Source organism: Eucyclogobius newberryi, unplaced genomic scaffold (genome assembly GCF_026437365.1).
Source record: "Eucyclogobius newberryi isolate DKJ021-1_F unplaced genomic scaffold, fEucNew1.0.hap1 SCAF_5, whole genome shotgun sequence".
Taxonomy (NCBI): domain Eukaryota; kingdom Metazoa; phylum Chordata; class Actinopteri; order Gobiiformes; family Gobiidae; genus Eucyclogobius; species Eucyclogobius newberryi.
Genome location: NW_027316167.1, coordinates 35,487,894 through 35,501,731, shown reverse-complemented (window position 1 = coordinate 35,501,731; position 13,838 = coordinate 35,487,894). Strand labels below are relative to the sequence as shown.

At 41.7% G+C, this 13,838-nt stretch overlaps 1 protein-coding gene across 3 annotated transcripts in view; it reads left to right on the top strand.

Moving 5' to 3' along the window:
- Positions 1-5,864: 5,864 nt before the first annotated feature.
- The window catches only part of LOC140381269 (NACHT, LRR and PYD domains-containing protein 12-like), an 18,633-nt gene continuing 10,659 nt past the window's right edge, over positions 5,865-13,838 (top strand). Inside the window, exons 1-7 of one of the 3 annotated variants that reach the window (XM_072465300.1) lie at positions 5,873-5,923; positions 10,260-10,334; positions 10,398-10,469; positions 11,210-11,272; positions 12,363-12,452; positions 12,566-12,636; positions 13,632-13,838. The exon at positions 13,632-13,838 is cut by the window's right edge and continues 1,534 nt beyond it. In XM_072465300.1, the coding sequence (XP_072321401.1) occupies positions 10,294-10,334; positions 10,398-10,469; positions 11,210-11,272; positions 12,363-12,452; positions 12,566-12,636; positions 13,632-13,838 (544 nt within the window). In that variant the 5' untranslated portion in view covers positions 5,873-5,923; positions 10,260-10,293. Of the gene's footprint in view, positions 5,924-10,259; positions 10,470-11,209; positions 11,273-12,362; positions 12,453-12,565; positions 12,637-13,631 lie in introns of all 3 variants that reach the window. The other 2 variants (XM_072465301.1, XM_072465299.1) reach the window with 2 other exon arrangements.

Genomic DNA, 13,838 nt, shown 5'->3' with positions numbered 1-13,838 from the left:
TTTCCATGCTTTTAGGGATTCTTCGGTGTGAGAGCGACAAAATAATCCCTCTAACTTTCTAACTCTTTGTTTATGTGAACGCAGTTCTTGGTTGTACCATGGGGAGGCGCGCTTTGGCCTAATGATCTTCTGTTTTAACGGCGCGACAACGTCAAGAGCAGACTTCAGAGAATTCATGGTCAAGTCGACACATTGATCACTTAAACTGGGACTAAAACTGTTCTCAGCAGGATCACATGACATGTCACTGAATATTGGCTCTATTATTTCTTTGAATTTTGAGATAGATTTTTCAGATATTGTCCTTTTCATTATAACTTTATTTTGTGGGACTGGATGATCTTTAAGAATAAACTGAAAGGTAATTAGGAAATGATCTGACAATATAGGGTTTTGAGGGAGGACAATGAGGTCACTAATCTCTGTTCCATACGTTAGGACAAGATCCAGAGTGTTCTTGTGAGTGTGAGTCGGTTTATTTACATTCTGAGTGAAACCGATGCTGTCTAACAAGGCGCTGAAGGCATTACTTAGAGCGTCATCACTCATGTTCACGTGGATATTAAAGTCTCCAACTATAACTATTTCATCCCAGGCTAACACTAAGTTTGATGTAAAGTCAGAAAACTCTGTTAAAAACTCTGAGTAGGGACCAGGGGGTCGGTAGATAACTATGAACAAAACTCCTTTTAGGTTTTTCATATTTGGACATGTGATCGACAGCATAAGGCTTTCAAATGAGTGAAATGCATTGTTAGTTTTAGGGCTCATAAGTAGGCTTGAGTGGGAGATCACTGCCACACCACCACCTCGGCCTGTGCTCCTGGCAGTCTGAAAGTTTACATGGCTGGGTGGGGTGGACTCATTTAGTCTGACGTAGTCGTCTTGTTGAAGCCACGTTTCAGTTAGAGCTAGAAGATCTATGTTATAGTCACTAATTAATTCATTAACAAAGAGCGATTTGGAGGAAATTGCTCTAATGTTTAGCAGTCCACATTTTACGTGTTTATTCATTTGTGTATTTGTGTCATTTGTGATTGTTATTTTCCTTAAGTTATTTGGTCTGACGCCTGAAATATTTTTTCTGAGATGTGACTTTTTGGCATTATTTGTACGAGGGACATGAGGGACACACACAGTCTCTATCTGTCTTGAATCTGAACACTTCACATGTAACAGAACGGGCGAGAGTTCAGCGACAGAGGAGCGTCTTGAACTGCTGCTCTGCACCTGGGGCTCATCCCTAGATGGTCATGTGGCAGGGCGCGCCTGCCATTTTCTACCGCCAGGGGGCTCCTATAAAAGGGTGCTCCCGCTAGCTCTCGCTCTCTGGCCTTTGACACTGCTGTCACTTCCGGGTTGCGCCGAGGGTTGGGCTCCCGTCGTCCTCAGTGCCGTCGCTCCTAGGCCCTCACCTCTGCAACGTCTCGCTGGTGTAACGCTCCTGCGTGTGTCTGGTGGCCTATGCCCCACTGTCGCTGTCGGTCACGTTCTCATCCACGTTTAGTCGGTTCCGCTGTCATTTGCCCCGACTGTCTGGCGTAAAGCCTGTGGATTGAGGCGTGGTGCGCCAGGGAAGTGGTAATGGGAGATCGCGGAAGCTGTTGCGTGGAGCGGCGGCACTGAGGACGACCTGTGAATTGTCTTGTCTTTAGTCTGGTCTTGTCTCTTTCTTATTCATTGTTTTATTTTCCTGTAATGGTACTGTCTGATGTGGCGGTCCTGCATCTGGCGTGGCAGGCTCCGTGAGTGTGGATGCGAGTTGACCTGAATGTATATTTAACTGGTTAATTAACCGAAAAGACAATTAAAATATATCTAAACTGAACCAAGTGTCTGCCAATAACAAACCCGTGTGTCCTTCACTTTTAATTTCGGTCCTGGGCCTATCCCAAGTGGCGTTGTTGGTGTTGTTAAATCTACCCCTTTAGTTAAATATTAATGTAAAATTGCCTGCAACACCCTCGTCGTGCCACAGTCACTTAACACGACTAAGACTATCGGTCAAATTCCGAACTAATAGGGATGTACCCTCCGAAGTCGGATGGATGCCATCCCTGCGTATGAGCCCGGGCTTTCCCCAAAATGCACTCCAGTTATCAATAAAGACAACGTTGTTTTGAGGGCACCATCTGGATAACCAGTTGTTGAATGCTGAGAGACGGCTGTACAATTCAGCATTGATCCGATTGGGCAGGGGACCAGAAAATATTACAGTGTCTGACATCGACTTCGCTAGGTCATACACCGCGGCTACTTGAACACCTGTCTGCAGGCTGCTCCACCTGTCTGCGGGCGGCTGTGGCACGGAGCACGGCTGCTGTTTGAGCCCATGGTGCACTACAGCTGCATCATGGAGAAAGTAAAGCGTTTATCCAACAGTTTGTGGATGATGCGTAACAGGAAAGGTGCTGCTAAACGCAGTGTCTTGTCTTGTAATCAACACACGTAAGACATCGTTTTAAAGACTAGGAAACACTTTTACATCTATTATCATAAATTGACTTTTATGTAGTTCTAAAATGTCAGCTCATCCAAGCCCGTTCTTTTGCGTCCTGACCGTGGGGCTGAAAGTGAACTGCTCAAGTCACTTTGAATCGGCCCCTAAACTACAACTTTTTTCTCGTTAATTAAGGAGTTTTTCTCATTAATTAACGAGTTTTTTTTCTCATTAATTAATGACTTTTTCCCCCGTTATCTAATGAGTTTATTGTTGTTAATTTACGACTTTTTTCTGACTTTGACTTTTTTCTCATTAATTAACGTCTTTTTCCTCATTAATTAATGACTTTATTCTCGTAGTGCAGCGCATTTTTTTTTTCTTGGTTGGCCCTTATACTCCGTCGTAAAAATCAACGTGACCTCAGAGTCAAGTCTTTCCTCTCATTGTCTTAAGGAAATCAAGGGCGATATGTTTAGCTATATCTTATTACATTTTAACATTTTTAAAAAAAAATATTGTTATTATTGATATTTATAGTCTAAATAGTTTTATTTTTTTATTCAATTTTATGCATTTTTCATTTTATTTTCCACGTTTAAGAAGAAATGACGATATCTGTGAAACGTTTGTGTAATTTTCTTGTCTTTCTCTGACATGTTCAGGAGAAGCGTGTCTGTCCCGTTGCACTGTCTGAACTCACGGCCAGGGCCGGCCCAGCCTATAAGCGACCTAAGCAGCCGCATAGGGCCCCGAGGCGTTAAGAGGGCCCCCAATCTGGCAACCCGTCTTATGCGAAGTGCAAGCGCAGCGTGCGCCACTGGTGTAGCGCTGCTGGCGCGGCAGCGCACACAGCGGTAACATATAACGCACAAACCGCGTTTATTTATAATGACAATATGGCAACCAAGGCACCAAACCTGCGCTGATTGGTCAACTTCATTGTGCGCGAGCAGAACGAGAGCAAAACATAAACACAACAGAACGTGGTCCTCATGTCATGTCCAGAGGAATATATCCCCCCGATGCCGAAAAACGAAAGAAATAACTTCTTGACGATGTAAAGAAACTGCAAACTCAACAACACTCTCCAGGTATTGAACTTATCTTACAAAGAGACGGTTAATGCTGCTGTTTGAAACAACACGATTCTGTCACATTAGTTCGCTCAGGCTGGAGGCGACGAGAGCTCTGCCCCGCGCATAATAATATGTCTGAATGAAAGATAATAAGCTTAACATTTACACCAGCCCGGGAGTGTTAGCTGCAGGTGAGGCCGGTGAGGGGCGTCTATGCCCCGGGTCACTAAGAGGCGGAGATCCGGTCCGGACGAGCGCCGTCTCGTCCAGAACCTCTGACGTGAGACTTTGGAGTGAACAGTGTGCGGCCCTGTCCCGGGCCCCTGTCCCGAGCCCCTGTGCAGCCTCACTTAGAGATGAGCAGGTTTGAGTTTGGTCCCCTCTCTCTCACATCACCATGTGTGAGATCAATCGTGACTCGTGATGTCTGTTTTACTTCTTAACGTGGAATGAGAGGAACGTAAAGGTTTATGCATGTAAGGTCCATCAGCCAATCACATCGCAGCATTGTTTCATGCAGGAGTCCAGTGTGTGATGTTCAGATCAGAACAAACATTTATATTCTAATTAACTTTTAATAGAGCAATAAAACATTTCAATTTATTTAAAAAGCATTATTAGACTATTTGTTATAAATTATAATAAATTGATAGTGAAAAATAACCAGACATATTATGATTACGTCTGTTATAGAATAATACTATATATTTTTATACAAAAGTGGCAAAGTTGCAAAAACGCAGTCTCTTCACAATAGCGAGGTTTGGACCTTCACTTCTCGTTCTGTTCATTCTCTGGGAATAACATGTTTGCACTGTTTTATCAGTGTTAATTGTTAATCAAGCAATGCTTATGCCATTTGTTTAATTTAATATAACTTGTTTTGTCACTTTAGCAAGAAGGAACAGTTGGGAGCTGTAAAAGATAAATTAGTAAGGATAACTATTACTTTTACATTTTCAGTTAAAATGAATCAATTTGACCATAATTATTTTTCATAGCCAATATTGTATTGAGTAATTAAGTACACTAATGTATTAATAACTGGCTTTAGTCATTTTCTCCTGGCACAGCTAATGTGCTTATGTGGCTGTAGACCCTTAACGCCCACAAATACACCCAAAAACATATCTGGGACGTGTGTTATTTGTACAGGGAGTAGAGGTGATGTCAGCGTAATATCAAGTTGCATTGTGGGATTTAAAGGTGCCATAACATGTAAAATCGACTTTTCAGAGCTTTTAACCTTCTTACATTGCTATTTGTGCTTCATATATGTAGCCAGAGTGTTTTTTTGATTGATTCCCCCAGTGTTTAGCTATATTACAGACTATCTCCTTTCCTCGAATCTCCAAACTGACGGGGGGTGTTCACAGGCACGCGTCATCATCCCCCCTCCCCCTCCCCCCTCTCCACCCGCCTGCCGCCTTCCGCCCCCTTCCTCCCCGGCTCCGCGCTGCTGCAGGCTCGTCTCCCAATACAAGCCCCGGAGTTTTTCTGCTTCGATTTACGACGAAACACGGTTCAAAGAGGCCCAAAATGTCATTAATGATATCACACTCTTTACTATTATCACAATGGTGAAGGTTTATGTGGCACTTGATGCAGCAACCGGGAAAATAAACGAGAAGTTCTATCCGATACCGAAAAACCAGGAAATAAGAGCGCGATGATGGACATAAGACTTTTATATATATATATATATATATATATATATATATATATATATATATATATATATATAGATCTATAGATATATCTGTCCTGCGCATGATTTATTTCGGCTCAAAGTAGTGTTGATCTGAAGTTCTATCGTTTAAAGAGCTGCTCATTGCGGAGAAGACAGCTTTGGGGCTACGTCACGGGTGGGCGGGGCACACACGCGCTCTGAGACTACGTCACGGGTTGGGCGGGGGAGCCAGATCGCTCTTCGCAAGGGTGGGGGCGAATATCAAACCAAGCCGTCTGCATTTCCGGGTTGGTGAGGGGTCCAAGGTCTGGGTGATATTTCTTAACCATTATGTTAAGGGCGTTGCACAACACTTATTATGATCAATTATACACTTAGGATAGACTACGAAACGTGAAAAAAGCATGTTATGGCACCTTTAAGTTATCAATATTTGAGCTTGTGAGGTGCTGAGAATATACCTAGATGGCAAACGGATGCCCTGGCGTTTTGGTGGCGTTCCCATATGTGAATTGTTCACTGACAATGGCAATAAAACTGATTCTGATGACGTGGTGAGGGGCCCCCAAAAATGTTTTCGCTTAGGACCCCCTGAAGGCTTGGGCCGGCCCTGCTCATGGGAAACGGTTAAAAAAACCGAAAGCTGCAGCGGAAACTGCGGCTGAGAGAAGAGAGCGCGGAGAGTTCACGGTCCACATACGTTAAGTGCGTGAGGTAAGTGGTGTTTACAGCCGCTTCTTGAAACAACATCGTGTGTTTGTAACAGTTACTGCTGCTCATAATAAACTGATAAAACGGCTCTGAGCGTGGGCAGGACATGACGTCCTTGCGCAGTGTCCGTCAAACTTTACGAACAGGGTGGTCGACCCGGGCCACTTTTAACACTTTAACGTTTTGAATGATTAAAATGGCTCACATTAACTGCACCGACGACCAACGACTGGACTGACACACATTGTGCCACTTTTTCTACAGTTTGAGGTTTGCCATGTAATAGTTCAGGGATACGTGTGTTAATAAAGGGGGGTGAAGACGAGAGGGTCACGCAGCTGTGCAGATCAGGTCAAACGTATGGAGCACATCTTTGTAGTTTTAAAAAGTTCGTGAAATATGTTTTTGTGTTAACTAGAGATTATTCTGACTCACTCAAAGAGATCAGGGGTCTAACCCACTGAAGAGTCTTTTAAGAGAATCATTGGGGAAAAGCATTCTTTGTGCTCACTTTAAGCACTCGCTAAAAGTTCACATCTGTTTGTTTTAGTTCTGTTGTTTTGGCTTCTGTCACAATGCTGGCCTCTGATTGGTCCAGTCCCGCACCACTAGTGGTTTGGGCCAACAACAGGAGCCCAACAAGATGCATTCTCACGAGTTTGTAAAGTCAACAAGCACAAGCACTACATTAAACATAGAGTTAAACTAGCAGTGTTCTCGCTGAGGGGTTAAAAATATGCTGCCAGGTGTTAAGATCACGGCAAACGAACAGGTGCGGGCAGGTTCGCTTGCACGGAGCGCAGGACCAAACCAAGTCTACATTTGAATTGAACTCAAACCTTTCTGCTCTGGTCCTAAAATATTTTAAGATAAGATAAGATATTCCTTTATTGTCCACACATGGGGAAATTTCGTATTTGTGGGGTTTTGTGAACTAATTTTATATATATATATATATATATATATATATATATATATATATATATATATATATATATATATATATATATATATATATATATATATATATATATATATATATATTATTTTTTTTTTTTTTTTTTTTTTCAATGTGGACTCATCAACTGCATTATGGACCAAATGACTAACAAACTCCAGCTCTAATAGAAACATTTACAACAAAGAAAATGCAGACTGTCGGAGAAACTGTGGCACCAGGTGGCAAAGCACTATCACAGGAACACCTCTGAACTTCAGAACTATGTATTTGGGCCTCAGAACTCCTGCCATGGACACAATAGATGGATACCTTTGGAATTGGCCATCACAAAGAAATGGATGACACAAACATCACCAACGATCAAGGACTGGACTGACACTTTTACAGATGTCAGACAAATGGAAAAACTGACTTTCCGACTGGAAATGAACAAATTCTACAGACTTTGGACTTTGAATTAATTCATCTTTTTCAATTAATTTGTCTTTTTCAGTGTTCGTACATACATTTAGCTATATGAAGCATTTCCTATCACGGTTACAATTATACAGTTTTACCACCCTCTAAAAATAAAATTATAGCAACAATAACAACAATTATAATAAATATATCCTCAACGCAAGAGTACATTTTCCTCCTTTTATTACAACTACTACAAACCCGTGGCGCTATCACAACTCATTCCCTTCCCTTTACAAATAGGGTCATTATTGTCTACGGAAAATATCAATATTTTTGGAAAAATTTGTGGCTGCGCCGTTAAGATCATAATTTCTGTGCACTTTCGCAGCTGTGCTTTGCAAGACCTTACGTAACTAATCGGCCTCTCGCCAGCTTTTGGCGCTCGGCCCTAATAAATATAGCCGCAAGTGGCAATGATCGGGCCTCGCCACAGCAGCCACGCCACCCCAAAACGCAAGAGGAGGGGGCACTAACCCGTCTTTATTTTCCTCCTTTTATTACACCTACCTCCGAATCCGTGGTGCTATCGCCCCTTTGCTTTACAAATAGGGGCATTATTATGTACTGAACTAGTCAATATTTTGGGAAAAGTTTTGATAGCTTTTGTTGTTGATGTTAATGGTGGTTGGCAGCCGACTGATAAGGTGCACTTACTTACCACCTACTGTAGTTGTACATCTTCTGTAGTTGTACTTCTTCTGTAGTTGTACATCTTCTGTAGTTTCATGTCTTCTGTAGTTGTACTTCTTCTGTAGTTGTACTTCTTCTGTAGTTGTACATCTTCTGTAGTTGTACTTCTTCTGTAGTTGTACATCTTCTGTAGTTGTACATCTTCTGTAGTTGTACTTCTTCTGTAGTTGTACATCTTCTGTAGTTGTACATCTTCTGTAGTTGTACTTCTTCTGTAGTTGTACATCTTCTGTAGTTGTACTTCTTCTGTAGTTGTACATCTTCTGTAGTTGTACATCTTCTGTAGTTGTACATCTTCTGTAGTTGTACATCTTCTGTAGTTGTACTTCTTCTGTAGTTGTACATCTTCTGTAGTTGTACATCTTCTGTAGTTGTACTTCTTCTGTAGTTGTACTTCTTCTGTAGTTGTACTTCTTCTGTAGTTGTACTTCTTCTGTAGTTGTACTTCTTCTGTAGTTGTACATCTTCTGTAGTTTCATGTCTTCTGTAGTTGTACTTCTTCTGTAGTTGTACATCTTCTGTAGTTGTACTTCTTCTGTAGTTGTACTTCTTCTGTAGTTGTACATCTTCTGTAGTTGTACTTCTTCTGTAGTTGTACTTCTTCTGTAGTTGTACTTCTTCTGTAGTTGTACTTCTTCTGTAGTTGTACTTCTTCTGTAGTTGTACATCTTCTGTAGTTGTACTTCTTCTGTAGTTGTACATCTTCTGTAGTTGTACATCTTCTGTAGTTGTACTTCTTCTGTAGTTGTACTTCTTCTGTAGTTGTACATCTTCTGTAGTTGTACATCTTCTGTAGTTGTACATCTTCTGTAGTTGTACATCTTCTGTAGTTGTACATCTTCTGTAGTTGTACATCTTCTGTAGTTGTACATCTTCTGTAGTTGTACTTCTTCTGTAGTTGTACTTCTTCTGTAGTTGTACTTCTTCTGTAGTTGTACATCTTCAGTTCTTCAGTTGTACGTCTTCAAAGTATGTTTTATGCTATACCGTTAAAAAAAAGAGAAGGAGAGAAAAAACAACTAAAAAACCTTTGATAGATTTTGATGGCCCACTTATGTAGATGAGTCTCACCAAATTTTGGGTTAATCGGGCTAATGCCCTAGAAGGAGTTTGTAAATGTGAAAGCATGTTCAAATGTAAGAGATTTGGCAATTTTCCCATTGGAATAACATGGGAGGTTTGCTCCGTATAAGTTTAAAAATGCGGCCCTCTGTGAAAAAAGTTTGAACACCCCTGCCCTAGGAGGCGTTTGAAAAAGTACGACATTTGGAAAAACTGGTGAGTCATGCTTGGCAAAATTTGATCCTATCTGGCAGACATTTGGTTGGGCAGACGGCGTTGCGGTGATAATATTTTTTACTTCTCTTGTCAATATCTACCTATCTAACTATACATTTTACGCCATGGTGTGGGGGGTGCGTACCTATATTCCCCGGTATGTTCCCCCTTTTCTATGAACGGGGGAACTACGCTAATACTAGCATAGGCTACTGGTTCAGGTTCCACAGCCCCAAAATGTGTGCATAAACGGCATGAAATATAGCAGCATATAACCCTAACCCAGGTCTTGGGGGAACATAGGGCTGACCCTTGTGTGGGTCCCTGGTCAATGACAGGCACTTGCGTTGTTTTTGAGTACACTTGCGTTGAGCACACTTTGTGTTATTGGCTCTCTATACAACAATAACATAATATTTTTGCATTACATGCTTATATGCACAGAATGTGCATGAGTTGGGTAATGTATTTGTGAGCTACAAACAAGAACTTTATATGGGGATTCGCACAATGAGTGAATGGGCGATTGTTGACTATTTCTATCATAGCAGGAGTAAGTATGTATGATCCATGCCTTTGGCCTAAATATGTTCCACGGTAGTGATGCAGGGTTGTCTGTTGACCCGTGGGTCAGGCCAAAAGAATCTCATTTCAATGCGCCAGGTTCTAAACTGCAGACCGCCGTACATCGCATGTCCACGCTCCATGTGTGTCTTTGAGTTTAAATAAAATACAGAGAACACGACATGTCTTCTGACGTTTTCTTCTACAATGTGTCAAACGCTTGTACTTCCTGCTAGAGTGCCCCCCGGTGGTCAGAAAAAACTAATAAAATGACGCACCGTTGCAGGGATCGAAGTGTGGGAAAAAAGTAGCGGCTTAAAGTCTGAAAAATACTTTTCCTTTTTAAAAATAGTGTTACAATATCTGATAATCGTTGTGTTACAGATAACGTTGAGGTGGGACCAGTCGGCAGTTTAAGATGGACGCCAGTAGCAGAGAGGGGTCGTCGCCAGGCCAGAGGTCGTGTTCATTTGTCCAAGGTCCTTTTAGGTTCGTGAATGTAAAGTTCTGCTCCTCTTCCAGGGCTGTGTCTCTAAGGTCCAGGACTCCACCTCCAGAGTTTCCCATTCATCCAACAACATCTACATTTACAGGGTCAGTAAATTTACACAGGATTTACAGCTGTATCTTTAATCTATGAACCTACCTTCGCCTGGTTTAGAGTTGTTTTTACATTTATTGTGGGAACATTTTAGGGTTCTCAAATGACGCACACTGCTTCTGTTTGTTCTTTTTTTTGAAGAGCCGTTTCCGTGACATATTTCTGTGAGACTCATTGGCCCAAAAGTGCTGCTTATACAATAAACTCAGGAAATACTTCAAGAGTTTTCTTACATTGTCGCAGAACAGATCAGAATTAACAGGAAGTCTACTCTGCACAGTTCCATAAACCAACACTGGACTATTTTTGAACCATCCCAACATCATAACTTTAAATAATAATCAATACATTATAATTGGTTTGTGAATGCCAATCTGCTTCTACCTTTATGTTTTAATAAGAACTATTGCTACGAGGACTACGAGGAGGTAACTAATCCTCACTTTGTCCCTAAAAGTTCAGCATTTTGTCCAGGGGCGGAGCTTAACGTTCACATTTGATTTATTTTCTCCACATTATATTCAGTCACAATTGGGGAAAGTTTAGGATTAGGTTTAGGAACAGTTCATTTGGTTTAGGGCTTTGGAACACTATTCACAGAAAGAATTCACCTTAATCACTCTGAGTTTATCAACCAAACATTATTTTAGGTTGGAAAACATGAAATACCAATGCTGACAATAATGCATGATATGGCATAAGAATACTGTGAAATGTTGTGTTTGTCTCCCAGCTCCGTCTCTCTGAGGTCCAGGACTCCTCCTCCAGAGTTTTCCAATGAACCTGTAACAGCAAAGTAAGACACTGACTACGTTTACGTCATGTAAATGCCAATAACCCATTTGAAAAAACAGAATATTACCCCTGGGTTACTCCTTTTCTATCCCAATTATCTGGTCACGTTTACGTCGATCGGGATCTTGCCATCGAAAAGTAACATTAATTTGTGTTCTGCGCGTGTTCTACACAACAAGTCTTGGTCTTTTGAGTTCAGGAATAGTAAACTTGACAAAACGCAAACGTGACACAGCACCACACGTTTGGAGCGAGGAGGAACCCTTTGGTGCAAGGAGGAAACTGCACAACCTCATCTAACGTGTCTGGGTGCTCTGGTGGAAACATGGACGACACAGCTCCGGCTCTATTTTCTGTTTCTTCACGTTCTTGCCTTCCATTAAATGATGATCGTGAGGTGGAATCATGTCAAGTTCTGGTGGTAGGTCAGAACCAGCATCAAAGCACAAACAAAGCTACTGCTACGGGCCGGGACTGTACATTATCTGCCGTTTTGCTGTGTGTGCAGCCACGGCAAAACGCGCTGGAAAAAATGTGGTAAATGGGTTTAAAATGTGTATTTGAAATATAAAGGAGTTAGCGCTGCGCCTAGCAGACAAGGAAACGGGCGCGCACGTCTTCTCATGCTCTCCCGGGGCCGCGCGCAGGGACGGAGCTGCTTCGTCCCAGACTCACGCAGGATTTTGACAAAAATTGCTTCATGCGCTCTTATCTTTTGACTTAATACCGTTTTTTATATTTCATTTAATGCTATATTGAGTTGTCGGCCGTACTTTATAAAACATTTTTTTATAATAATTTATTTTATTTATATTGTAGAAATCAATAATCTAAGTGTGGCGGATCCGTAAACCATGTAATAAGATAACTGTGGCCTTACAAGAAGAAGAAGTGGAAAATGCTTTTGTTTCATGACGTTGTCCGTGCTTTGGAAATGCTGTCCGTGCGTCGCGGTTTGGATTGAAACAACTCTGTTTGCTCACGCATGTAAACAAAGTTATTGGTTATTCCCAATGTTTCATAAACCAGAATATTGACTGCCTGTAAACATAGTAGTTTTTCTTATGAATGCTCTCTGTCTCCCCCTTCAGTCTGACTGCGGTTCCTCCCAGTTCCGTCTCGCTCAGGTCCAAGACTCCTCCACCAGATTTTTCTGATGAACCAAGATCTGCTTCCAAAGAGTGAGATTTTACTTACTGCTAAACCAAAGTAGCAGGTTTATTCAAATAAATCTCATTCAAATAAAAATTATGTTCAGGGATTATACCATATAAATGTGTTTATTTTTCCACAGATGGAGCAGGGACTTAGACTGTGACAGTGAAGACCTCACTCAGTCTCAGCTGGATTTACCCACAGCAAAGAGTAAGGATCCTTATGTCTAAAGTTTGAGTCCGTCACAGCTGAGGTCAAAGTGGCTGTACAGCACTGCTCCTCTATTGCCATAAGATGCTTTTTTATAAGATAAAATAAGATAAGATATTCCTTTATTGTCCACACATGGGGACATTTCATTGTTGCAATGCAGGTAGATACAGAGGAAAAGGACAGATAACTTATAGGAAGTTTAAAAAACACTCTTAAAGGTGGTATGGACGATTTTTTTCAGCAAATTTGTTATCATATTTCCTCGTGGCGTGGATAAATCATTTGTCCTGCCACGTATCAATCATAAAACGCACCTACCGCTCACCTGCAGCCGCGTCAGGCTCGTCCCCACGTTTCTGCGTGCCTAAGCGCATGGATCTATCGTAATATAGTTCCCTCAGTGTACGGGGCAAAATGAAGACGGAGAAAGACAGTTCGAGCTGACGCAGAAGTGGACAGAAATCTACGGGAGACGAGAGATGCGATGCGCTCCGTTGCGCTAATAAACAAACGCACGTGTGTGTTGTATCAGTCCACACGGGGGAGTGGCATGCGCACTTCTGACTGCGTTCTCAAATCGCCGAAAAATTGTCCATCCCGCCTTTAATAGAAGAACTCGTATAAACAAAACTCTTACAAACAAAAACTCCTATAGACCAAACCTCTCATTTCCTAAAAAGGAATGGAGAGGGAAAATAGGCAGATTCTAGTAAGAATTCTTTGAACCAGCACCTCTTTTCTAACTTGTGAAATCCAGAATGATATCTCTACATACAAATGGATATCAGTCGAGTCTCTGCGTTAATCACTGCAAGTTCAGATGATTGACAGATGGATTAGCCAATCAGAAACATGGTCATCTGAATCGAAACAAATATGGCTGCTTACAAGAAAAAAAGTCTGAAAACTGTTTCAGATTTTTCCCTCTGTGCTTGTTCTGACCAACATTTGCATGGTATAAAATACTTTTAAATCATGTTTTCTTGTTTTAGATAAACATAAGGAGAATTTAATGAGCAGATGTGACAGTGTGACTGAAGGCGTTGAAGGAGCTGGAGATAGGACGTCTCTGAGCAGTATCTACACTGAGCTGTACATCTCACAGACCCACCGTAAGGTGGACCGGACCCAGCATGAGCTCCAGAGTCTGGAGGCGGGGTTCAGGAAGGTCCAACAGGAGACGGCCATCCGCTGCCAGG